This window comes from Megascapheus bottae, chromosome 12 (assembly GCF_031878675.1).
Source record: "Megascapheus bottae isolate mThoBot1 chromosome 12, mThoBot2.hap1, whole genome shotgun sequence".
Taxonomy (NCBI): Eukaryota; Metazoa; Chordata; class Mammalia; order Rodentia; family Geomyidae; genus Megascapheus; species Megascapheus bottae.
In genome coordinates this window covers 6,909,041-6,936,083 of record NC_143520.1, presented here as the reverse complement: position 1 = coordinate 6,936,083, position 27,043 = coordinate 6,909,041, and the positions used below count along the sequence as shown (strand labels likewise).

Here is a 27,043-nt window from a genome sequence, read left to right as displayed (position 1 = left end):
GGCTCAAGTGGTAGAGCTCTAGCCTTGAGAACGTCCAAAGACAGTGCTGAGGCCCTGAGCTCAAGCCCAGGATTGGCAAAACAACAACAACAACAACAACAACAAAAGAAATAATAAAACCTTTAAAAAAAAAAGTTAACTGTAATTTATTTTTGGAGAGTGGTTTTCATCACCAAGATTTATTTTTGTGTCCAAGACCAGGACCTGGTCTCAGTATCTGACACTTTGACTCACTGACTGGACCAATTGAGCCATACCTCCAATCCTTCATTAACAGGATTTTAAAAGTTAAGAAAAAAAAAATCCTGTAGGGGAGAGGTAGTTAAGTGAAAGACAAAACCAAAACCAAACTTCATTCTTCAACACTAACCACCATAAGGCTCTGTGGATCAGTATAAGAAAAGGAATCAAGAAAAGAGTACAGGTCTTGGGTCAGCCCTCAAGCAATCTGTAATGGCAGTATAATGCATCCTTACCCTATCAATCTACCTTTGTTCCTGCTCCCCTCACAAAAGGCAACAATGACAAAAATTATTCCCACTTTAGTTCTAATACTTTAGGCTCGGTTTCCTCTGAAATAACATGTTTATACTGAAGCAGAGCAGAAAAGAGAATATCAGCCTGGAAACAAAGGAAATCTCCTAACCCCCTTTTTAGTGGGATGGTCTTTGACAGTCAAAATAACCCCCAATTCAAGTCATTTACCACATATATATCACCCTGAATATCTACATGCCTGGCAGGAAGGAAAGGACATGTGATCAAAGAATTCATTCAAGGGGCTGGGAGTTTGGCCTAGTAGAGTGCTTGCTTAGCATGCACAAATACCTGGGTTTAATGCCTCAGTACCACATACATAGAAAAAGCTAGAAATGGTGGTGTGGTTCAAAGTAGCAGAGCTCTAGTCTTGAGAAAGCCCAAAGACATTGCTTAAGCTCTGAGTTCAAGTCCCAGGACTAGCAAAAAAAAAATTATTCAAGAAAATACATGCATACAGCTTAAATGTAACACTGACATTTTCCTGTTAGAAAGATTTTAAACACATATGTACACCACTAGTATAAAACTTGTAAGAAAAAAAATAAGAGTATAATGCCATATTCAAAATCTTAAAGCAGCCAGCTGCTAGTGGCTCACGCCTGGAATCCTAGCTACTGAAAAGGCTGAACTCTGAGGATCGTGGTTCAAAGTCCGTCTGAGCACTACAGTCCCTGAGACTCTTATCTCCAACTAAACAGTCAGAAAACTGGAAGCGGTGCTGTGGCTCAAGTGGTAGTGCACTAGCCTTGAGCTGAAGAGCTCAGGGACAACTTCCAGGCCTAGACTTCAAGCCCCACAACCTACCAAAAAAAATCTTAAAGCGATAGGAAGAACATGAATTTCAAATTCCTGCCAACTAAAATGAAAGCACACAATTCCCTGAGAAGTTACTACACACACAGTACATACTCCCCTAGAGAAGCCCTGAACATCATTGGTGTTAGCTCTGCCTGGCAACGCTGGGCAAGTGAGGAGGGTGGCTTTGAGTACAGAGGGTTAGGAACTGGAGTAGCCTTAGAGACTTCCACAGCACACCAAGGCCTCTCAAGTTGGAATACTCTGCTACCTTACCTTGTTCCCCCAACTTACAGTTTGGAATTTAGGTCTCAGTTTTGAGTATATGAGCCAGAAAACCATTCTGAAAAGTACAAGTGGTAATCACTGTAGTCAGGGTATAAACTTGGAGTTTATCAGAAGGCTTTGAACAAAAAATAAAGCTGATGAACATTACTGTTGAAACTTGAAGGTTCTTTGCAAAGATAATGAAGTCCAGGAATACAGAACATGCAGGAGTAGAGTTTTGCCCTGGCCTTAAGACTCCAACCGACACCTTATCCTAGCTTCTGAGCACTATATTCTCATTGCCTTTCAGTATGCTACCTTCAAATAATCTAGATTGTAGGTTACCCCATATGCCACATTATTAAAACATGGAAAAATTCTGACTCAGGGACAGCCTTTAATAAAAAGGTTATCACCCAAATATTCATAGGATTTTTTTTTTTCCAGTCATGGGCACTGTCCTTGGGCTTTCTCAAGGCTAGCACTCTGTCACTTGGGCCACAGCACCACTTCTGGCTTTTTCTGTCTATGTCGAACTAAGAAATCAAACCCAGGGTTTTGTATATGCTAGGCAAGCACTCTACCACTAGGCCTCATTTCTTGCCCCTTCACAAGAGATTATAGTGTTCCAAGTTGTATTTACTGAATTTCAAACATTTACCAGATACTTTAAAATACAATCCCCAGATTTAGGCATTAATCACCATGATCAAATATAAAAACACTTCATTATTTAAGCAAAATATCTAAACCAGCTTTTCTAAGTTGTTATAAACTACATTCAGTAGGCACAAATCACTTAGGTAGGTATTGTAAGCTCTTAAACTGACAACACAGGAATATGGAATAGCGGTAGCTAAGCCCACTCCTAAATATTCTGATTGAAGTATTTGGCACGGACATTAGTATTGCTTGAGAATCACTGTAAAATATGGAAGTAACTCAAATGTGCACCAACTGATGATGAGTGGATAAATCAAGTGTGGTTTATCCACACATTGAATATTCAGCAATAAAAATGAATGAAGACGTACTGATACATGTTGTAACAAAACTGAATTCTGAAAACATCATGACAAGAAGCCATTCATAAAATGGCAAATATTACACAGTTCAATTTATGTGAATGATCTAGGATAAGCAAATCCATAATAGAAAACAACAATAACTGTGAGCTTGGGGAACATGGACAGTGTCTATAGTAGGTTTGGAACTTCTTTAGTGAGACTGATGAACACTGGTGTTATACAACTATCAGTACAGTAAACTGCCAAATTAAATGGGTGAATTGTATGGAATGTGAATTATATCTCACTTAAAGTGTACATCCAGTTTTCAAGAAGCTTACAGTCTAGCTCCAGAAGAAACAAAAACCATACATGTAAGACAAGTATTTAAAGGCCATTGAAGACAACTGGGTAAGTAATACAAAATACAAAAGCTATACACTCAGGATAGTATACAGTATGAAAGAGTTTTAGGTCTAGAGCTGTAGCTTAGTGGTCAAGTCCTTGCCCAGTATGCACAAAGCTCTGGATTAAATGATCAGTGTTCAACATGCACGTACATACATACACAAAGACTTTTAGGTATGAGGCTTTGCAACACACAGGTAACTATAGCATACTTGCTGTTATGACGTATTAAGAATGGTTCCTATCCTCAGGAGTTCTTAAAATTATTAATACAACTCGTTAAGTTGCTGTGGCAGGGGCCGAGACATGAAAATACTCAATTTTAAGTCTTTTTTTTTTGTATAGGGGCTAATGTAAGAATACAATTTGTACTTTTCCAACACTGTGCAGGAATATGACTATTAGTACATATTAAGATTTCCTCCCCCTTTCCCTCCTTCCACCTTCCCCAGTACAGGGCTTCAACTCAGAGCCCAAGCACTGTCCTTGAGCTTTTTTGTTAAAGGCTGGTGCTCTACCACTTAAACTGGAGCTCCACTTCTGGCTTTTTGCTGGTTAATTGCAGCTAAGAATCACATAGACTTTCCTGCCCAGAGTTGACTTTGAACCATGATCCTCATATGTCAGCCTAGGATTACAGGCAGGAACAGTTGCTTGGCAATTTTTAACTTTTATTTCCAGAAAACCAGTAATAAGTATAGAAGTACTAGCATATAGTTTAAAGTCTTTTCAATGTTTTTTGGCACTTGTTTAAAAGCAGTAGCAATAAAATTCCGTAGTATCTCTCCATCAAAATCTTATAGCACATTTAATTCAGAAAAGTCAGAGAATAATTTCCAAAACAATTTAAAAAATAAACACTATGAAATAATTTTGAAATGTAGTATTCTCAAAGATCAAAGGAGATTTCAACCAGGTAGACTTCAGCCATTTTGCTTGCTCCATTTCAGAAGTGTCAAAACAGACTTAGTATTCAATTTGAGCCAACTGGTTTCTGCTAGCTGTTTTCAACTCAAATCCCCCTCTGTTCTACCCACTTTCCTTCAGATTAATTTAACTCTATCAGCCAGTACCACTGTTCAACATATCCTCACTACCAAATTGTTTTTTCTGTTGTTTGTTTCAGAAGTTCTTACAAAACTTTAATGTTGTCTTCATTTGCTGTATGCCCTTAGGCTACTTCTAAACTGCAAATGGCAGTTGTGGTATTTTATAAATATTAGGGTATGACCATGTATTTTGTAAACCTGCAACCACCACTACAAACCTACTATTGGCCATTTTGATTCTTCCTACCCCAACTGAGAAATCTGAATCACAGCTGGGGAACAAGTCTGAGGAGGACATCCCTCATCTTGGACCTTCATAAGAAATTGCTGACTATCAAACTTTTATTTTTATAGTTTTTATTTTTGAACAGAGAGCCTCATATTTACTCATATTCTACATAGCCAACAGACAAGATAAAATAATGGCATTCACAGGGAAATGGATGAATCTAGAGCAAATCATGTTGAGTGAGACAAGTCAAGACCTAAGGAATAAAAGGCGCATGGTATCCCTAATATGTGGCTATTAAATCCAAAGAATACAAGAGTAAGAATTCAATATCTGCATACCCAATGCTATGGACATGGTAATGGAAATATAAACATAACTATATAGACATAAAAACCTATGACTCTATAGACATAATGTTTTATTTCTTAAATTAATATGTTTCTGTGACATACAAACCCTTAGCCTAATTTTGATTAAGTTCTAAATACTAAGTCCCAGTGATTGTAAATAGAGATTCCCTCCTTGAACACTTGTTTGTTAAATTTGTCATTTAAAATATGATGTAAAAATCAACATTAATAAATTCTTTTTAAAAAAAGCCAGTAGAATTGGAAAATGTATCAACTAACAAGGCAAATAAATGGAAAGGCTCTAGTAGTTAAGAGATTTAATAAAAGAAAATAGTCACTGGAACATGTAAGTCAGAAAACCACCACTGAAATACTGGAATTTTAAAAACGACTCTTGTATTAAGAAATAGTCCTGAGGAAGAGTTATCAATGTGCAAGAAGTAATGCACTCACTACATGACGAATGTAACTGTAGCCTCTCTATACATCACTCCAACAATAAAATCAAAAAAGAAAGAAAGAAAGAGTGCTGAGCCCCAGCACCAATGGCTCATGCTTGTAAACCTAGCTACTTCAGAGACTGAGATCTGAGGATCACAGTTGAAAGCCAGAGCAGGCACTTATCTCCAACTAACCACCAGAAAACTGGAAGTGGTACTGTGGCTCAAATTGGTAGAGCACTAGTCTTGAGTTCAGGGGCAGCACCCAGTCCCATAGTTCAAGCCTTGTGAGCTACAAGTGAAAAAGAACAAGAAGGAAGGAAGGAAGGAAGGAAGGAAGGAAGGAAGGGAGGGAGGGAGGGAGGGAGGGAGGGAGGGAGGGAGGGAGGGAGGGAGGGAGGGAGGGAGGGAGAAATACAGGAGGCAAGGCCATGTGGGTGGTTTTACTCCCTCTCACCATAATTAACCAGGTCTACAACCCCCTCTCTCATGGTTATTATTAATAATGCTAAGTGGTACAGATATTAGTCTATTTCATTCTTGCCTTTCCTCTCAATTTTCCCTCAGCCTATTTACTTGTAAAAGGAGGGCTTTTACACCTGCTTAAAGTTTAACTAGCCTTGAGTTAGTTTAGGTAGTATTCATTTAGAGTCCCTGGAATCAGTCTATGTAGGTTTGAATCCTATTAGCCATTCTACAACTGGATCAAGAAGCTCAAGGATTCTTGGCCTTCTCTTTTCTGTGCCTCCTTTCTAACTTGGAAACCCGAGACAATAGTATTTCCTGTATGGTTATTGTGAAATTATACATGAGACATTGATATTGCCTGGCATGTAGAGAAATACCCAATAACTTACCTATTACCTTGGTGCCAATTTCTTCTTGCCTACTGGAAAGTTAACCTGGGTTCAAGAAAAATTACAGATGAAGTATTGGTGCAAAATCCCCTATAAATGTCTCCAGTCAAGTCAGAGGATATATCTAGGGGAAAAAACCGTGCCTATGGTCCATAAAGGCTCCCTTTCTCAAGCAGCTTCGTTAAAAACCATTCATCTTGAATAAAAATAAATATTACCAAAAACAATGTATTTGGCTTTCAACTCTTCCCTGTAATCTTAAAGGAAAGTAGTATTGTTTGGTAAGTCTGTTTTTAAGGACCCAAGTTAAGAAGAAAAAGACTTCAAAATGGTTCTAGTTATTTGTAAGGTAGAAAGACTGATAAGGATTGTGCATTTACCTCCCACAATGTCTCAAGAGATTTTTCCACATCTAAAATCGTTATTCTTTGCTTAATATTCATTCTGGAGATGAGATTTCTCTTTTTGTCTGACTTAAAAAAATAATCTCATTAGTCTAGTCCAAGATCAGCTTCTTCCTTTAGCTGCAAAAGCCATCTTGGAGAAAATAAGCCAGTTTTCTCTATATAATGGAGATACAAAATTATGAGGTTTCCATACTGTGCTGTTTAACAAAATTCTTTTTTCTTTTTTTTTTTGGCCAGAAGTGGGCTTGAGCTCAGGGCCTGAGCACTGTCCTTGGACTTTCTCAAGGCTAGAGCTCTACCACTTGAGCCTCAGCACCATTTCTGGCTTTTTTCTATGTATGTGGTACCGAGGAATGGAACCTGGGTCTTCGTGCATGCTAGGCAAGCACTCTACCACTAGGCAAAACTCCTGGCCCCACAACATTCTTTTTTCTTAAAAATGTTTTAAAATTAGCATACAAGAAAGGTTTCATTGTAAAAATTTCATAGGTGAGTACTGTGTACTTGACACAGTTCGTCCCACACCATACCTCCTCTCCTCCTACCCTCTCTACAGTGAAAAACTACATACCACTATACAGAGACTATATACACCAGTTTACTTCAGAATTTCTCTGACTTTTAGTTAAAACTTTTAACTCTCTTCAAATATGTATACTGATGTTTTATTTCAAATGTGGAAACACCTTATCAACTGAAAAAGTCACATGTAAGAGAAATCAGTACATATTTTATTCATGTTGGGGGTGGGGGGCCTGAGGTAGGGCTTGAACTCTGGGCTCAAGCCTAGCTCAAGGCTAGTGATCTACAACTTTAAGATACAGTGCCACTTCCTATTTTATGCATTTTTGTAGATGACATACCGTTCCATGAACAGAAAAAAAAAGCCCTCAAAACCGAAGTTCATTTACATCATGTCCCTTCAGTCAAATAAGCATTCCTATAGATTGCTAATGAACAGCAATCAATCAAAAAGTATTAATTTTCTTCATAGTTATGAGAATCAAGGGAATAAAATCCTAATTATTTCTGGGGCCAAGTTTAAGATTAACTCTGAGGAGGAAAAAGGCATACTTAATGAACTGTCAGAAGCTTAAAACCTTACCACACACTAAGGCTTCAGTGGCTCACATCTGCAATCCCAGCTACTCAGGAAGGAGGCTGAGATCTGAGGCTCGTGGTTCAAACCCAGCCCGAGGAAGAAAGTCAGTGAGACTCTTATCTCCAGTTAACCACCAGGAAGCTGGAAGTGGTGCTGGGGATCAAAGTGGTAAAGCGCAAGCCTTGAGCAAAAAAGCTCAGGGCCAGAGTTCAAGCCCGAGATCGGCAAAAAAAAAAAAAAAAAAAAAAAAAAGTTTTTACCACACATCTTTGGGATCTGCCTAAAACGTTACATTTGGGAACATAAACAAATTTATTGTCCTATGAAGTTATATTTTTCCTCGAAGTGAATGTCATTTTACCTAAAAGTCCAATTATCAAAAAAGTACTCCTTTAGAAGTTCCTACCAAGTGCGAACAAAGTTTTTCACTTTTACGACAATGTATACAACTTTGAAGGGCTCTAAAACACAACTGTGTCATCCTCAGGTCTCACAAAAGGAGAAGAACACGCAAAGGAAGAGAGGGGGCACATTCTGAAACAATAGAGAAGAAAAACCCATACAGGACCCTTGGGGGGAATAACACTTGAAATCACAAAAACTGAGCAGCAAAGAGCAGAGACTCATCTGTTCTTACCCAGGACATACAGAACTGAACATCCTTCCTTACACATTCTGGAATCGCAAATCTGTACCGCTCAATCCAAAGACAAAGCCGCGGGGAGGGAGGGTGAGGGCGGCGGATAACAATTGCGCAACAGCTCCCGGCTCCGACTCGTCCCGGGCCCGGCGCCGCCCGCTCGCACGCTACAGGGCAGGGAAGGGCCCACTGAGGGCCGCCGAGACGGCCAACCGAGGCTCCACACAGCGTGGGCCGCCCGGCCGCACCGCGCTCCCAGCAAACCCGACTCCTCAGACCTCGTTCCCCGGGCCTCGCTCGCACTTTCTACCGCAGTGGCGAGGGGGCCACTCTGGGTGGCCGACACCAACCCTCTGCCTGACCCGAGGGAGCTGTGGAGCCCGCCCTGCGGCCGCACGTCGAGGTTTCTGGAGCGCGAGGGGCTCCGTGACTTCCCCCCCGCCCGCGTGGGCTGGGCTTTTCTAGAACACCGCTTCCCGGGCGGGGTCGCACGCAGAGGCGCCCGCAGACGGCCGAGCCGGGGAGCCCCGGCCGCAGGGACCTCAGCTCCCCCGAGAACGGCCCCGTGACTAGGCACATTCCGGCCGGCTCCGCGTCTGGGGAGCTGCGCGGCCCCGGAAAGGGCCGGGCCGCGCCGGCTCAGACCGCTAGCGTCCGCCCCCTCCTGCCCCATCGCCCCGGGAGCCGCTCGGACTCTGGGGGCCCGGGCTGGGCGTCCCGGCTTCGGGGTTCAGGTTGGCGACTGGATACGCTACCGCCCCCTCCACCCAGACCTGCGGCCGCCGCAGCCTCCACCCAGCGGCCCTCGGGGGGTGGCAGGCAAGTGACCGGCCCCGCCGCGTCCCCCAGCCCGGCTCTGGCACACATTCGGAGGCTGCGGGGCCCGGCCGCGACGCTCCCGGCTCAGGCTGTCCCTCACGGGCGCGCGGCCCACGCGCGCTCCGGACCCCGCCCTGTCCCCGTCGCGAGCGCCCAGGGGCCACAGCAGCACCTGCTGGGACTGCAGTCCCGGCGGCGGCAGCTCCAGGTCCATCATGCTGAGCCGAGGCGCGTGTGCTGGCGGCCCCCGACGGCTACCCAGGGCAGACGGCTGAGGCGCGGCGCGGACGGCGACGGCTCCTCCTCAGGGATCCCCAGCACTCGCCGTCCCGCAACTCCACTAGAGGTGCAGGCCCCCACCTTGCCCGCCCCGCCCCCGCCCCGCCCCCGAGGGCGGGGCCTGAGCGGGCGGCCGGCGCCGCCGAGCACCCCCGCCCCCGTCACGACTGACGCACGGGGCTGAGGGCCGCGGCCGCGGCGGGACGGCTTCCCGCGGGCGGGGCGGGGAGGGAGGCGTCTCCGCCGCCGAGGTGAAGAGTTGTTTGCTGGAAGGTCGCTCGGGCCCCCGGCGCTTTGAACAGTTTAAACAGTTACCGAGACGTGCACCGAGCCCCGGCGGGGGCGCCTCGCCCCAAGCTTTATCTCACGGCTGCGGCGGCGAGTGGCGCCTGATCCGGGGTGGGGGAGTCAGGGCCTGGGCCCCGGCCGCGCGCTGCCCGCGGGCCCCCGGCCTGGAGGTGCGTGCGGCCACGCTGGGAGCTCGTGGCGCCGTCACCCGGGCCCCCGCGGCTCACTCCCATGCGCCCGACACGGACGGGAGGAGGAGGCCGTGGGCCCGCTGGTGCCGCTCGCGGGGAGCCGGGCAGGACGGGAACGCGAAGGGCTTTGCCCACCCAGACAGGGTAGAGTACAAGATGCTGTCGCCTTCTCCAGTTTCTTCCCGGGACTGGCTCTGTAGTGTGATTGCTGCAGGGAGTTCGGAGTGAACGCTCCGGGACCCGCGGGCCCGAGCCCCACCAGCGCCAGTCCTTCCAGACTGCGTCCCTGCTGTGTCCACCCGCAGCCCTCGGCCTCCGCCGCGCTCTCAAGCCAGCTTCTTACAAGAGGTGTGTTCTCCAGCACCCAGACGGCGTCCCGCACAGGAAGAACATAAAGTGCTGTGGTGTGGTACGGGCTGATTTTGTAGAAACGTGCGGGGCCCGGGAAGGATGCTCGCTGACCTGCCAATAGGTGTAAAACCGAGATTAAAAAAAATGTGTATTTAAGTGTATTTTATTTTTCCCACAATCAGATATGCAAGTGGTTTCACTCTGACATGTCCATTTATGAATGCGGTGCCTCCTAATCAGATTCACTCCCCTTAAGTATGTCTTAAATTTACAATGCGTATTTTATATGGCTTATTACATTCAAAACATTATTTAAAATTATTGCCCGCCACAAATTTTAGGAAATAGAAAACAAATATCGCCAACTTTCAAAAGTTTTTAAAGAGAAAAGGAAAGGGAGTTTAGCCTAGTGGTTAAAGTGCTTGCCTAGCATGCATAAAGACCCAGGTTCAATTCCTCGGTCCCACATACATAGAAAAAAGCCGGAAGTGGTGCTGAGGCTCAAGTGGTAGAGCTCTAGCCTGGAGAAAGTCCAAGGACAGTGCTCAGGCCCTGAACTCAAGCCCAGGACTGGAAAAAAAAAAAAAGAAAGAAAAAAAGAAAAGAAAAGGGAAATGATTTTGAGACTTTTTTTTCTTCCAATGCATTAACCTGAAGTTTAAAAATCTGACTTGCAGTTTCTAATTCCTTGGTGTTCAAAAGCAATGGAAGACATAGAAGGTGGGAAGGGAGGGAGGGAGGGAGGAAAGTCTTACTTTCACTTGGTTGCACAATTTGACACACCCAGGATTTGCTTGTAAATGTATATGTACACATATTCCTTGAGATAAGTGGAGCCTAAATTAATTACTTGCTTTTTTAACTAGAATTAAATCTTGGCAAACTACAAAATGATATGTACCCTAAAAAGAAGCTCGGGAGAACTTATTTACAAAAAGCTTGACACAGAAAAGACAGAAACATAATGAAATGATTTTTCTGCATTAGAGAAAAGACTTAGAAGTATGGCATTAACAATTCAGGTCACTTATTAAAACTGCAACATCAGCCAGGTATTGGTGGTTTGCACCTGTGTAATTCTAGCTACTCAAGAGGCTGAAATCTGAAGATAGAGGTTCAGAGTTTCCCTTTACTGTGTCCCCTTCCTCCCCCCCCCAACTCCAGGATACACTTATTTTAAAAGCCAGAAGTGGACAGGGTTCTTAAGGTGTTTGTTTAGTACCTGATGCTTTCTTGTTAGAAGACAAAAATTTCCATTGAATGAAATAACCATTACCTTTATAAATCTGCAATTTGCTGGGAGTATATTATTTCATGCACCCAAAGAGTACATATTTTCAAAGGGAGGAGAGCAATATGATAATAATCTGAACATGTTAATGAATAGTGGTTCAGCATTCAGAAAAGGGAATCTCAGTCTCAGACCACCCCTTTCAAGGAGACTTTGTCTTTATAGACTGATAGTTGTCCTTCCTGTGAGAGGCCCAACCCATGTATTGTCAGCTGTACTTGCAACTAGTGCTGTCTGATCAAATGTGCTGCTGCTGTACATTGAGAAGTCTCAGGAAAACAGACTGGAGGAGAGGATGATTTTTTTTTCCCCTCTCCTGTACTGAAGCTAGGGAAGCCCATTTACTGCTAGGCTTTCACAGGTTTGTTGTTGTTGGTTGGTTAGTTTGGTCATGCTGGTATCCAACCTAGGACTTCACAGGTGCTAGCTAAGCAAGTACTTTACCACTGAGCTTCTTACCTCCCACCCTACAGTTGTATTTGCTTCTCAATTTATTGGATTTTTTTTTTTACTGTCTTTGTAAAGACAGCCCTCCATGCATGCTTGAGAACTGTTTAATCCATGATTCCTTGATCTAAAACCACAAAGAACCATCATCAAAGAAGGCTTCTGAGGGCCTTTGGATGAAAATAGTTACATGGATTCATTGTTCCACCATCTTTTGCTATAATCTGCCAAATTGCAAGGCCCAAGAAAGTACCAACTATTTAAAAATCTGCCATTAGTTCAGAGCTTCACCTTCTGACGTACACTTTCCTCAGTTATACACCATATGGGAGTCAGAAAATATTCATAGTCTTTTGGAATTATAGTGGAAATTCTACTTTGTTAAGCATATTCAAGTAGCAAGTTTCCAAAGATAGTGCTCATCTAATACAAAGCTCTGTGTGTGGTTCAAGGCTGGCCTTGAGACTTGCTTCAGCTTCCATAAGTAGCCAGCTAGTGCCATTATTCTAGTCTCAGTCTACGCCTTTTTATAAAAGGCGTGTCAGCTTTCAATCTTATAACTTTGAGAGTAAGCCATTATGTTAGAAGTCTGACTACTGTGTGGAAAAGGAAGCCATGCAGGATGCATCTGAGGGAAGAGCCTGTATGAACATTAGACATAGAAACTTTCTAGCCCATCTACACTGCAGCCACATCTGAGAAACTGCAAGCAAGACAGCAGAAGTCTGCCAGGCAGTCAAAACAGAACTGTGAGTGATCATAATACACTGTTTTTAGCCACTTATTTGGGAATGGTTTGTTTCATGGCAGCAGATATCAAACATAGCATATATTGACTATCAGAAGTGGTAATGTCTCTTGGATGCTTTTGTTTGTTTAGCATCACTGGGAGCATGTAGGACAGTATTTAGTGATGAGATAGTCTCAGACCCTCAGAAGAGAACTGATTTCTCTGGGAAGGAGTAAGTTATCTTTCCCATAATATACATTATTTGCTACATACAAAATAAATAACATTATCCCACCATTCATCTATTTTATACCATTACGATGGTGAGGTAATCTCCTTATTAAATTACACTTAGAGAATACAGACATTTCATCAATGAAGTACACAGTGATACAAATTCCAACAGAGGTTCTGACCCTGATATGACCTGTTTACTGGTTGTATAAGATGTGTGTTGAATATCTATCTTATCTGCTGAGGGAATTTGAACTTGAGGAGCAACATGCCCAGTGAATAAACTAAACTCCAGCACAGCAGTGTCCAAATAATTGGTGTGTTCATTTCAAAACACACCCATAACCTTGGTTGCCTAGTTTGCTCACTTCACTATGCAAACTCCAAGTACAAAGAGCTACATGCCTACACAAAAGCAGTTTTAACTCAGGCAGCTTTACTTGCTCCTTAAAGAAACAGTGTTCTATAAGAATAGCAATGTAGGGAGGAAAGGAAACAAAACAAAACAAAAATCACCACCACCAAAACAAACAAAAACCCCAGAGGCTTCAAAGTAATTCTTTTGAATGATATGTCTTTGATATCCACATAATTATGTGCACATAAGGAAAAAAAGACTGAGTGGGTTTACTCCAAAATATTAACCAATATTCATATAATTACTTGGTGAATTATGCTTTTATTTTTCTCATTGTTTCTGATTTGTATTTCCTAAGGAAACGTGCATTACTTTCCAATAGGAATGGAGAAAAAGGTGGATGTTTAGCAGTGAGGTGCAGCACTTGCTTGCTTTTGAGGCCAGAAGATCTATTTTCTTTTCTTTTTTTTTTTTTGCCAGTCCTGGGCTTGAGCTTAGGGCCTGAGCACTGTCCTTGGACTTTCTCAAGGCTAGAGCTCTACCACTTGAGCCTCAGCACCACTTCTGGCTTTTTTCTATGTATGTGGTACCGAGGAATCGAACCCGGGTCTTCATGCATGCTAGGCAAGCACTTTAACCACTAGGCCAAACTCCCGGCCCCGATCTATTTTATTTTCAAATGGAATTTTAACTACAAGTTTAGCAAATCTTACTACTGTTCTGTATTGACTTGATTAAAGATTGGAGAACTCAAACTACATCTGTAAATAAGCCTGTAGCAAGGATCTGAGGAATTGTGGTAGAGTGGATCATGGCCTTAGGCCTTGGCTTAGTGCCCCAGTAAGAAGGAAAACCCTAAAGATTCTTTTTTCTTTCAATTTATTGCTTTGCTGGAAAATTCAGTATAACAGGAGTTCCCAGACAAAGATGGAGTTTTTTTTTATTGTAATTAGTAAAAGGGTTACATGATATTTGCCAGATAGAAGGTGCATTAATTCACATACATTGATACCCTTTCACATCAAAGATGGAGTTTTGAACAGAGATTAAAAGTTGCAGCTTTAGAGGGGTAAACAAAGCTGCCCACATGTAATATTTTCAAGTGGGGAAAATCAACAAAATATAGGAAAACATTTAGGCCTGTAACTCTCTGCCTGCAATGATGATTTGCAGTTAATGATTATGAGGTTAGTCTAGGAGCAAATGCCTCACACCTGTAATGCTAGCTACCCAGAGAATGAGATCTGAGGAGCAAGGTTTGAAACCAGCCAAGGCAGACAAAGCCTGCTCTCTTATCTCCAATTAATTAGCAACAGAACTGTGTGACTCAAGCCTTTAGAGAGCCAGCTGAGAGCTGAAATAGCCTAAACAAGAGCTTCAGGCCCCTGAATTTAAGCTCCCATACTGGTACACATATGCATATGTGTGTGCACACACACAATAATAATGATAGCAATGATGATAATAATAGTAAAACCTGGGGTAAAGCATAAAATAATTTTAATTTCCATCTTTGTACTTTTCTGTATTCAAATCTTGACAGAAAGTATTTTTAGAATTAGGAAAAAAATAAGCACGACTTTTCATTTTTGACAAAAAGTCAAAAGTAATGAATAGAAGAGTATAGTATCCTCAAAAATAGTCTTTTCAAAGAAAATATATAGCATTCTTAAAGGCTGAAAAGTGACAAAAGCAAGTAATATTTGCTAAGTTAGTTCCTTTTGCTTTTTACTCTCATTTTGTCCTTTGTTTTTAGAATTAAAAGAAATGTTAAGCAGGAGTGCCAGTGGCTCATGATAATCTTAACTACTTGAGAGAATGAGAACAGAAAGAACAAGGTTCAAGTCTAACCCCAGGCAGAAAGGTTCTCTACACTTTCTCAACTCATCGCTGGGCACAGTGGCATATGTTCTGTCATCCCAAACTGCATAATAGACTAAGTTTGTGATGATCACAGTGCCAGGCCAGCCAAGCAGAAAAGTCTGAAAGACAATAGAAGGCCTAACACAGGTAGGCCATAGCTCAGGCTCAAGAATCAATCCTAAAAATATATAACAAAAGATAGATCTGGAAGTATAGCTCAGAAGTATCCACTTAGCTTAATAAGCTCAAATTTAAAATTCCAGAGGCCCTGAGTTCAAACCCTCCATACACTAAAACAAACAGCAGTAAAAATAAACAAACAAAAAACCCCACAAAAACTTGACTGGTGCCAATCACCCACACTTACAATCCTAGTTACTCAGGAGGTTAAGCACTCTAAGGATCACAATTCAAAGCCAGTGTGGCAAAAAGTCCTTAAGACTCTCTCATCTCCAAATAACTACCAAAGACTGGAAGTAAAGCTGTGGCTCAAGTGGTAGAAGCACCATCTTTGAATGAAAAAGCTAAGGGACAGCACCTAAGTTCAAACCCTATTACAACACAAAAACAAGAAAAAGCCTTAGCCACCCCTGTCTCAGAGATGACATTTCATTTTGATTGACAGCTCTGATCTGTACACAATTTGCTTCTGCCTGCCCACCATCTTATAAGGCTTAGAAATATTCACAAACAGCTCCTCAACTCTCTTTTTTTTTCTATATTATCAAACCCAGAGACTCATACACATTAGGCAAGCACTGTAGCCCTAAGTTGTATTATAAGTCCCATTTTCCCATTTTATTAGAAAAACTCAGTGTCTGTTTTGGGCATAGAATTACAAAAGCACTGGCACTTATTAGTAATTTTCTTTGATAATCCAGTTCAGCCTCTGCCTTTACATTTAAAGTTGTCTTCTAATCACAGAGCTAGCTAATGATAGAATCCAAACCAGAAAAAACATTTCCTGACTTTTGGCATTATGTTTTCCCCAGACAACAAACTGAGTTGAATTTTTGAATGCGAGTCTTACACTGAACCACACTTAAACAACAGCAGAGTAAAATTTTTATTTACATATTAGTATGTTGTCTTTGAATTAGATTAATAACCTAATTTATTAATATTATTATTAATAATAAATGCATATATTTTATAAATATTCACTACAAGTCAAGAAAATGTGACTGGATCCAATATTATAAATCAGGTGACAAAACAATTTTAAATGATTTGCTGAAAGCTCAAGAAAATATCTGGAAACGGCTGGTTCCAAAGCCCAGGCCTTTCATGTCCTCGTAGGGCAGTTCTCTGTAGTCTCTTCACTTATGGTCTATTTACTGACAGTATTCACAGCAAAGCTCCGTGAAGATGACATTTTTCCACATTCTGTTTAATTAATTCCCCATGGACAGACTGATGAAGTATTTTTTCACTAGAGAGAAAACTTGCAAACAAATATGAGAACAGGGTTTCTACATTGAAGAACTTCAGAAGTTCATTTAATTTTTTCAGAAAACTAGACATAGAAAAATTATCACCTCTACTTTAAAATTGAGGAAACAGAGGCTTTCAGAGGCTAGATGATTTTACATGGGGTAAAACATTAAGTGCCTAAGCAAGTCACTAACTTCAAAGGTGGGTTGTTTTTTTGTTTGTGTGTGTGTGTGTGTGTGTGTGTGTGTGTGTGTGTGTGTGTGTGCCAGTACTGTGGTTTGACTTATGTTCTTGTTTGGCTTTTTCATTCAAACTGACACTCTACTACTTAAACCATACCTCTTGTAGGGTAATTGGAGATAAGAATCTCTCAGATTTATCTTTCTGGGATGGCTTCAAACTGTTATAATCTGTTCTCAGCTTCTTGAGTAGTTAGACTATGGACCCAGAAACCAGTGTCTGGCCGTTTCCCACCCCCCAACAACAACAGAAAATCTAGGTTATTTATTATTCACTTAAACATCAACAGTTGAATATTTAGTGAGAGATTTCATGCTGAGAGTTTGAGGGAAAACAGTGTGGAGTTAAGTATGGTTTCTATCTTCAAGGTCTAGATAGTCCAGTAATAAAATATCACAATGGAAACTGGCTCTGTGGCTCCAGGAGTAGGGTAGTAGCCTTGAGCTGAAGAGCCAAGAGCTGAAGGGACAAAGCCAAGGCCCAGAGTTCAAGTCCCACGACCAACAAAAATGTCTATAAAATATCACAATGGCCCACAGCTAGGAAGTAGTAAAGAAGCAGGCAGTTAGTTAATCTATCCTACACAATGACATGGGGCTTAGAGTTTCTCTTTTCACTTTATGCAAGATTAATACAATTTTATTTTTTCTCACCTTTATCTTTCTCTTCCCTCTTTCTCAAGGGAGTGATGAAGATTAACCAAGGGCTATCCGTATGCTAAGAAATATTTTTTAAGGAAAAAAGACTGCCTTATTAAAGTATAACTAACATAATAATACTTGCCATATATTTAAGGTATATAATTTGGCAAGTACACAAACGCAAGCCATTAGTACAATTAAGATAATGAACATATTTTGTTCCATCATCTGAGAAATTTGCTGTTCCTTTCTGGGTTGCTGGGGATTAAATCCAGGCCTCAAAAATGCTAAACAAATGTGTGAGCTTGCTCCTCAGTGAGCTTGCTTTTATCCCAATTTGAGGAGTAGGGCAATCCTAGGGTTTGAACATGGGGCTTCATGCTTGCTAAACAAATCTTCTACCACTTAACCCATTCCACTAATCCCTTTCAGTGTTGGTTATTTTCAAGGTAAGGTAAAGTCTCACTTTATGACAAGCTGGCATGAACTTCAATCATCTTGTTTGTGTTTCCTTTTGTCTCTGGAATAGCAGGCAGATAACACTGTGCCCCGCCACTGGTTAAGATGTAGTCTCAGTTTAGTTTTATAAATATATAAATACCTTTTATAACCGGACTGGCCTCTAATCAAGCTCTCCTATCTCTATTTTTCAAGTAGCCTTGAACCCTCGTGCCCTGATATATTTTTCAATTCTTTTTTCTGCCTTTTCTCCCTAAGAAACCACTGATCTATTTTCTGTAATTATGGAGTAGTTTGATATTATAGAGTATTACAAATGGAATCATTGAATATCTTTTTAATCTGGCTTCTTTTTTTTTTTTTTGATGGGTCATGGGGCTTGAACTGGCCTGGGCTCTGTCCCTGAGCTCTTCAGCTCAAGGCTACCGCACTACCTCTTGGCCTGAGTGTTGTCCCTGAGCTCTTCAGCTCAAGGTTACTATCCTACCCTTGAGACAAGCCCCACTTCCTTTTTCTAGAGGTTAATTGGAGATATGAGTCTCAGGTCCTTTTGTGCATGGGCTGGCTTTGAACCCCTTGATCCTCAGATCTCAGACTCCTGAGTAGCGAGGCTTACAGGTGTGAGCCGCCACACCTGGCTAATCTGGCTTCTTTTATTCCATTCCACATAAATGAAATGGATCTATGCTGCTACTTGTAGCAATTCTTTGAGTATTCTGTTGTATGAATATGTTGAAATTGGTTTATCCATTTACATGTTGCTAGAGATTTGGGTTGTCTTCGTTTTTTAGCTGCTATTGAAAAAAGCTTTTGAATACTTATATACAAGTCTTCGCGTAAATAAACATTTCATTTTTCTTCAGTAAATACCTAGAAGGAAAATGGTTGGGTCCCATTGTAGAAGACATTGGACTTTATAAGAATCTGTCAGAGCTGAGGCCCATGGCTAAGTGGGATAGCACCTGCCTAGCAATGTGAGAGACCATGAGTTCAAATGCCAAAAGAAAATATAAGTGTTTATACCATTTTACATTACTGTTAGCAGTCAGAGTTCATTTCCTCTCACCTTTAACAAGGATAACTAGTCATTTAAATATATTCTAATACCATATATTTTCTAGCTTTGTAAATACATACACATAATTGTGATTTTTGATTCGCATTTCCCAAGATGCTGACTGTCTTTTCATAGCACAGTAACCTTAAAGTATAATATACTGCTTTTATTAACCGAAAGAATATTAGGAACTTGGCTGTTAAATAACCAAAGATGAGTTATGGCAGGAAAATAATTAACTATTGATAAGATAATATAACAATTCCAGGAAATACAAAGATGTGCCTTTAATCAAAGTTGAGTACTTAATAGAAATCATAACTGGCAAACTTTCTGTAGCTAGGGACAACTGAATTGTCAAGTAATATTTAGCATTCACAAAGCCTTAAGTTGAAACCTTAACACCTTAAAGAAAAGAATTCTTCTCTACTAGTGCCCGCTGATGAACTCACTAGTATTTCCTGAGCCGCAGTAAGAAGCAATAACTAGTGCTTATTTCTATTTCCTCCAGACTATTCTCCCTGTTGTTACTGTAAACAACTGTAATCAAATGGGCTAACATTATCTATTCTGAAAAGATCACTGCAGTCTTGTTTTTTAAGCCCTAAACACTGAACAGAAATTTTAATAGAAATTTTTATAATGATATTGACTTACAAGGTAGAAGTTCTCTTATTTATTTTGTACCGCATAGGTGTTTTCATAAAAGCACACAATGAGCCTACTTCTTACTGAAGTTTACTCAGTCCAGCCTTGGGGAGAAGTAAGTACTGTATTAACAGCAGCAGTGAACATATTTTTTCAGTTGCTCATGCTAGCTAGTTGAAAGGTCAGTATTTATCAACATTTGATCTTTTCATAGTTAATCACATTTTAAGTTTTAAAAAGTTGTGTGTGCTATGTGAAATGTCTTATGTGAAACTTGAAAATTTTGAGCACTATGTTTATACAAGCTCTACTTGATACTTTATATTTGTCATTACTAATCTTTGCAATACTTGTTTTACAGGGGATAAAACCTAGTTCAATCTGTATTAGGAATTTGGCCAAGGTCACATAGCTTTTTGATTCAGTAACTTAGCTAAGGATCCACAGCAGAGTTCAAATGAAATCCTATGTGTAACTCATTTAAAAACTTTTGCCGATTTCACTGGTTGAAATTAGGCCACAAAATACTTCCCAATGTTTTATGAATAATTAAACTGTGGAGATTGTGATATGTAAAGAGATACTTTTTCCATCTATCCCTTTGTCATGGTTTAGAGTGTGAATCATAATTTTTTGCCATTGGAATATAATAAAGCCATATATGAGAGGGGCACTGGTGGCTCACACCTGTAATCCTAGCTACTCAGGAGTCTGAGATCTGAGGATCACACTTCAAAGCCAACCCAGGCACAAGAAAGTCCGTGAGACTCTTTATCTCCAATTGATGACCAGAAAACTGGTGGCTCAACTGCGGCTCAAGTGGTAGAGTAAAAGCCTTGAGTTGAAGAACTCAGGGACAGTGCCCAGGCCCAGAGTTCAAGTCCCACAACTGACTGGGAAAAAAAGCCATATATGCTATGATTAAAAAAAAAATATATATATATATATAATTTTTTTTGCCAGTCCTAGGCTTGAGCTCAGGTCCTGAGCACTGTCCTTGGACTTTCTCAAGGCTAGAGCTCTACCACTTGAGCCTCAGCACCATTTCCGGCTTTTTTCTATGTTTGTGGTACTGAGGAATTGAACCCAGGTCTTCGTGCATGCTAGGCAGGCATTCTACCGGTAGGCCAAACTCTCAGCTCTTTAAAAATATTTTTAAGACAAGATCTTCCTGTATAGCCCAGGCTGGCCTGGGATTTGCTCTCCTCCTGCCCCAGCTTCTTCAGTGCTGAGATTACACATATGTCCTACAACATCCAACCATGCTACACATTTTTATGTTAAAATTTCATTTAATTTTTCAATAATTTTTCTTTTTCTTCTTTTCCTGTGTAGGGCATGGTTTTATTTATTTTTTTTACGAGGCTAATTGGTCTCGAGTATAGTAAGGGCAATTCTAACTAGTGACCAGAAGAAACTATATTGAGAGCACTTACAGAATGTGTCCCCACCCTTGATTGCTGTCTAGTAACCATCTACTATTGACCAATCTGTAACTACATACATTGTAAGGGCCCCTAGAAACATGTATATGATTGCAAATGGTTCTTGGGTGAATTTGGAGAGTACACATCCTCTAAGGAACATGATTCAGATTTATGATCTTATTCTACGGTCCAAGGTCTTTAAAGCTAACTGCCAATCTGTGCCAGAGTTAATCGTGGGACTTTACTCCAATTATTTCCTTCACTAGAGATCACTTTCATAATCTGAAATATTTGCACCTTGCCCAGAGAAAGCTGTGCACTGATAACTCACTAAGAGTGAATGGCTTGAAACAAGTGTAGTGACACATGACTATAATCCCAGCACTTGGGAGGCAAAGGCAGGTGGTTTGGCCATTTAGGCCACAGAAAACAACTGTCTTGCTTCTCAGGGGCCTCAATTTCAATTTCTCTGAATACACACACACACACACACACACACACACACACACACACACACACACACACACACACACACATTTTTTTTTGGTTGGTCGTGGGGCTTGGACTCTGGGCCTGGGCGCTGTTCCTGAGCTCTTCCCCTCAAGGCTACCGCCCTACCCCTTGAGCCACAGGCCACTTCCTGCTTTCTAGAGATTAACTGGAGATAAAAGTCTCACCATCTTTAGTGTCTTTAGTGCCTGTGCTCCTGAGTTGCTAGGATTACAGGCATGAGCCACCGGGCCGGGCATCTCTGAATTTTTTCTTTTTTCTTTTTTTGGTGGGTAATGGGGCTTGAATTGGGTCTGGGTGCTGTCCCTGATCTCTTCAGCTCAAGGCTGAATTTTTAAAATTTTTTTAGAATTTATTTTTTTGCCAGTCCTGGGCTTGAGCTCAGGGCCTGAGCACTGTCCTTGGACTTTCTCAAGGCCAGAGCTCTACCACTTGAGCACCAGCACCACTTTTGGCTTTTTTCTATGTATGTGGTGCGGAGGAATCGAACCTGGGTCTTCGTGCATGCTAGGCAAGCACTCTACCACGAGGCCAAATTCCCAGCCCAATCGCTGAATTTTTAAATAGGAGATACACTGTATTGTCAGAAAGAAAGCAAAAAGAAAGATACCTTTTAAAAATTAGTAATGTAATATAAAATAGTAAAGTATCTTTAAAGATAGAATAGACTTGAAATGGATAGTCAAGCGACTGAGATTCCCACTGTCATTACTCTTCAGTGAAAATAAAGCTAAGGGTGAGTAGAATCAACGGGCAAAGGAGAAGAGTATTTCAAACAAAAGATAAGGTTATAGGACAATTTGAAGAGAAAGAAATATAACAGGACAAATAGTAATTGTACTTATCCATTGATCATTTTAATGCAAAGTATCCAGCCTCAATTTATGAACCTCATAGATTGTATTTATATTAATAGTAGTCCTCAATAAAAATCTGTTCAAAGCAGTTGAGGTGTTAACAGTCAAATGGCAATCATGTACCCTTCCTGTATTTACACAAATTGTAATTTCTGTGGCCCACATTTTGACAAATCCTACTGGGTACTATGGTGTAAAAAGTGCAGGCATGAGTTATGTACTAGCTTGTTGGTCCTGGGAAAGTTGTTTGATCTCAACAGTCTCCTATGCTGTGAAATGGGGGCTGTTATGAGGCTCACTGGCATAAAGCATTTAAACTCATCAAGATGAAGTATAGTTAGATCATCTGAAAAGACTGAAAACAGATAACTATGTAAAAATAATTGATTTATTAGACCATTTCCAACTCATAAATGCAAAACATTTAGTTCTTATAGAAATTCATATTTGACATGATGAAAAGCAATACTGGTCTGAACTTGAAATATATAGAGGTCCTTCAAGGTAAAAATAATGAAGCTAACTAAGACTTCAAAATGTCTCAAGAGCTAGATACTGTTTTTCATCTTCTTAGCCCTATCACTTTTTACTTTACCCAATATGGGGACACACGGGATAAATAATAAATGCTAGTTAATGGAATGACTGATTACATGAGTAAATGTGCTGATGTCTAAACTTTATTCTAACGTCAACACATGGCTTTTATAAGATGATGGGAAAGTGTGTTGTATAAACACTGTTCTGTTGTGTTTTAAAATACCAACTGCTGGTTTGGCAAGAGATCTTGGTATTTATATTGAAATGAGGTGGCAATATATTTCATCATGTACATCTTTTTCTTAGCAAATATTTATTATACTAAATTTCTACCCACTGAAGAATTTTCTGAGGCAAAGAAACATGATCTCAAGTAGGACCCCTGGAATTCAAAGTTTGCTTTATTACACCAATGAAATATCAGATTCCACTTAGGAAATACTTTCAATAATTTTTAATAGTAGCAGTGGAAAATAAGGCAGTGAAAAATAGTCTGCAACTCTGTATGTTTGTAATTTAGAAGCCTTTGCTGGCTGACTTCTGTGGTATTACTGCCAAGAAGTTGCATACAGCATAAATATTTTCATTTGTTGAAATCTTAATGTCTTAATTTCAAATCTACAAAATCTTAACCCCTTAGAGCAAATGGCTTCTATCCTCCCCCCTTTAAAAAAATACTACAGCTTGAACTCAGGGCTCTGTGCTTGCTAGGCAAGCATGAATTTAGTGCTTTAATAGCACCAGCAGCCCTTTTTCCCTCTGGCTATTCTTGGCCAGTCTAGATCTTGATTCTCCTATGCATGATTTCTACCATAGTTGGGAAGACAGCCTTTTCTGTTGAAAGAGGGCCCTGAGAATTTTCCCCCCCACACTGCCTCGAATTGCTATATTCTCAATCTGATTTACTTTGTGTGTGTGCGTGCATGTGTGTGTGTGTGTGTGTGTGTGTGTGTGTGTGTGTGTGTGCGCGCATGTAGTGTGCATGCATGCCACTATTGGGGTTAAACTCAGGACTTCAAGCTCTTGCTTGGCTTTTACTCTCCAGGCCAGCACATTACCAATTGAGCCACTGTTTCATGTCTGACTTTTTGGTGGTTAACTGGAGAATGATGAGAAGAAGGAGGAAGAATGAAGTCAATAATTCAGTGTATGTCCTAATTAAGAAAATTAATTAGAATGAGAGAAGGGTGGGTTGGGAGGGATGTGTGAGAAATACTGATCAAAATGCACTGTATTCATAAAATTCTTTGAATGGAAACTCTTCTTGCAACTACTTAAAGATACTTTTTTAGAAAGTAAAGGGTAAAAAAAAATCACACAGAGTGCTGGAAGTGCAACCTGGTAGTAGAGTGTTTGTCTGGTATGCAAGAAACCCTGGGTTCAATTCCTTGGTACCACGTACACAGAAAAAGCCGCAAGTGGCCCTGTGATTCAAATGGCAGAGCACTGTCCTTGAGCAAAAAGTGTCCAAGGACAGTGCCTGGCCCCTGATTTCAAGCCCCAAGACTGGATTAAAAAAAATCATATAGGCCGGGAGTTTGGCCTAGTAGTTAAAGTGCTTGCCTAGCATGGACGAAGACCCGGGTTCGGTTCCTCGGTACCACATACATAGCAAAAAGCTGGAAGTGGTGCTGAGGCTCAAGTGATAGAGCTCTAGCCTTGAGAAAGTCCAAGGACAGTGCTCAGGCCCTGAGCTCAAGCCCAGGACTGGCAAAAAAAAAAATTATATAGACTTTTCAGCCTGGGCTGGTTTTGAACTGGGATCTTCAGATCTTAGCTTCCTGAATAGTAGAATTACAAATGTGAGCCACTGGCCGCCAGCTGTGATTTGCTTTTAAATTACTCCCTAATTAAGGTTTATCTTCTACTTGCCAATTTATGTATAACTGAGTTTATGTAGACTGAGTATGCTATGTAAGCTCTGGAGTGCACTAGAAGCCTACAGAAAAGCATTTACATCAACTTTTTACCTTTAAGCTAACTGAATGTGATTGTAGTAACCTGTCAGGATTAGCTATCTAATTCCGTTTGTTGTTGTTGTTTTTAAAAATGCTTAAACTGCTTGACCACATGTTTGTGACCACCCGGGTGTGGTATTTTCCTGGTGAACAGGAGCACTTGTGTGTGGTGCTCTCCTTTAAAAGCTCAGCCCCACAGAAGCTCGGGGCTGCTCTCAGCCCGAAGGTGGAGAGTAGCCACTGCACTGCTAAACTGACTCCTAGCTCCATTCACTAAGTGCTGATGACTCTGTTGTTGGGGGGCTCAGGGACTTCCAAATGGCCTGGATATTACAGTGACATCAGAAAATGTGCTTTTCTTGCATAATTTTTTAAAGCCTTATATCTGTTTCTCAATGACTAAATTCTCTAAGGTACTGCTGGCTGTTGGTATTAATCTTATTGAATGGTAATTTTTAGGGTTATAGAAATGTTACTTCTTCCTGACGTTATGTGTTTGCTGTTTTATATATTTCCCATTTGATTAAGTAATACTCATGATTCAAGCATTTATAAACTGCAAAACAGCTGGGCACTAGCAGTTCCTGTCTGTAATCCTACTCAGGAGGCTGAGAACTGAGGATCACAACTTGAAGTCAGCAGTAAACATAATGTTCTGGTGTGGCGGCTATCAGACAGCTCAATTGTCAGCACAGGAACTGGACACTGTGTCTTCTGGAAAGGATCCAGCAGTACACACCCACTTCCTTGGCACTTTGGCCAGTGTCCAGGAATGTCCTGCCTCAGATGTCCCCTGGCATCAGCACGCCTGGCCCCGGGAGGAAGACTTTCACCTGACTGTATCATGTGATGCTTGCCCTGACGGGGTGCTGCTTTTTCTGCCAGATATTTGGAAAATTTTCCAGACTGCACCGCATTCCTGGCCCTCTACCACACAAGCTGCATATCTGGAAAACACCATCGGTCACAAATAGGTTTTTCATATAAAATAGGCTACCCAGTTCAATTTGAGTTTCAAATGAACATGGTTATACTTACACCAACAATTTATTGTTTAGGTGAAATTCAAATTCAACTTGTCATCTTGTGCTAAATTTGGCACTCCATCACAGAGCTCTTCCAAAAAATAATTTTCAACTGTTTTTCCTGCCACCACCTCCAAAATCTTTACCCCATAATTAGGTTTATTAAATGTTAAGATAGTCTAGGAATGGTATTGGATCTATGTGTTACAGTGGAGATTCTCTTCTAGGGCCTTTACCTCGAATCCCCATCAGCAGAAATTAATTAATAAGATCAATAAATGTGTTACATAAGCACTTAATAACATTTCACAGGTAGTTGAGAACAGGGGTGAATTTTTGAAACAATAGCTTTGAGCAGGTATGTATAGGAGTCGAGATGGACATAGGAGTATTCAGGGTAGCTTCAACAAATACATTCAGGAAAAAGACTACTGAGGGGAAAAAGAAAACAACCTGATAATATTGCCAGGCTAAGATCTTGGCATTATTTCTCTCTTGCTTCAATCTATAGATGGAGGGTATGAGCTGGAGGCAGGTCCTGAAGCACAGAATGCAGGAGACATTGTGGGAATAGGAAACAACTTATAGCTGGGGGAAAAATAGCATTGGAGAAACAAAACCAAGAAAAAAATTTAAATGGGGTGCTTGACATTTGAGAGAAAAAGTCCAAAATTGGCCAAGGATTCTTGATTCTTGACTCAAAAGTCTGAGTGACAAAACTTCTGTAAAAGGAAGTGAGGGTAGCACGAGGTACCCAGCTGATCTGCAGGCCACTCTCCCACCCAAGCCAGTACTTCTCTATTCTCAGCCTTGAAGCAGCCATATACCCCAGAGACAGCAGTAGCACTCCCTCTGTGAATATACCAGACTACAGCCTCACTTACTTGGATCAGCTTTCCCAAAGGCTGTGGCCCAAGATACTAGAGTTTGGTCAGTCATGTGTCAGGATAAAGTAGCTGCTCCCTTGTGATATCTAAGACCATGCCCCGTAGCTGATCATTCAGGGAACCTGGCCTGGTAAAACCATGTTTGTGGTCCCCAATTGCCACTTTTGAGCTATACACACAGTTTAGGGCCTCCACTGAAAGGGCCTGCTTAAGCTCCACTGGTCTATAAAGGCAGAAAAATTCTGGGCTCCCAACTGAGCTGCATTGGGCCACTTGTTGCCATTTATGTCAGACTTCCTTCGTTTGAACACTGAGAGTCCTTCTACCCTAGAACTCCCTCTCCTCCCAAGTTCCAGAAAATTAGGGTAGTTGGTTACTCTAAAACTGAGGCATCTAGGTTTGGTTTATTTGTTTA

General features: G+C 41.1%; 1 protein-coding gene across 4 annotated transcripts in view; it reads right to left on the bottom strand.

Moving 5' to 3' along the window:
- Nfe2l2 (NFE2 like bZIP transcription factor 2) overlaps nt 1-9,245 on the bottom strand; it is a 31,285-nt gene extending 22,040 nt beyond the window's left edge. Inside the window, exon 1 of one of the 4 annotated variants that reach the window (XM_090342575.1) lies at nt 9,086-9,245. In XM_090342575.1, coding sequence (XP_090198701.1) covers nt 9,086-9,130 — 45 coding nt within the window. In that variant the 5' untranslated portion in view covers nt 9,131-9,245. Of the gene's footprint in view, nt 1-8,091; nt 8,179-8,444; nt 8,602-9,085 lie in introns of those variants that run through there. The other 3 variants (XM_090342578.1, XM_090342579.1, XM_090342577.1) reach the window with 3 other exon arrangements.
- Between the last annotated feature and the right edge of the window lie 17,798 nt (nt 9,246-27,043).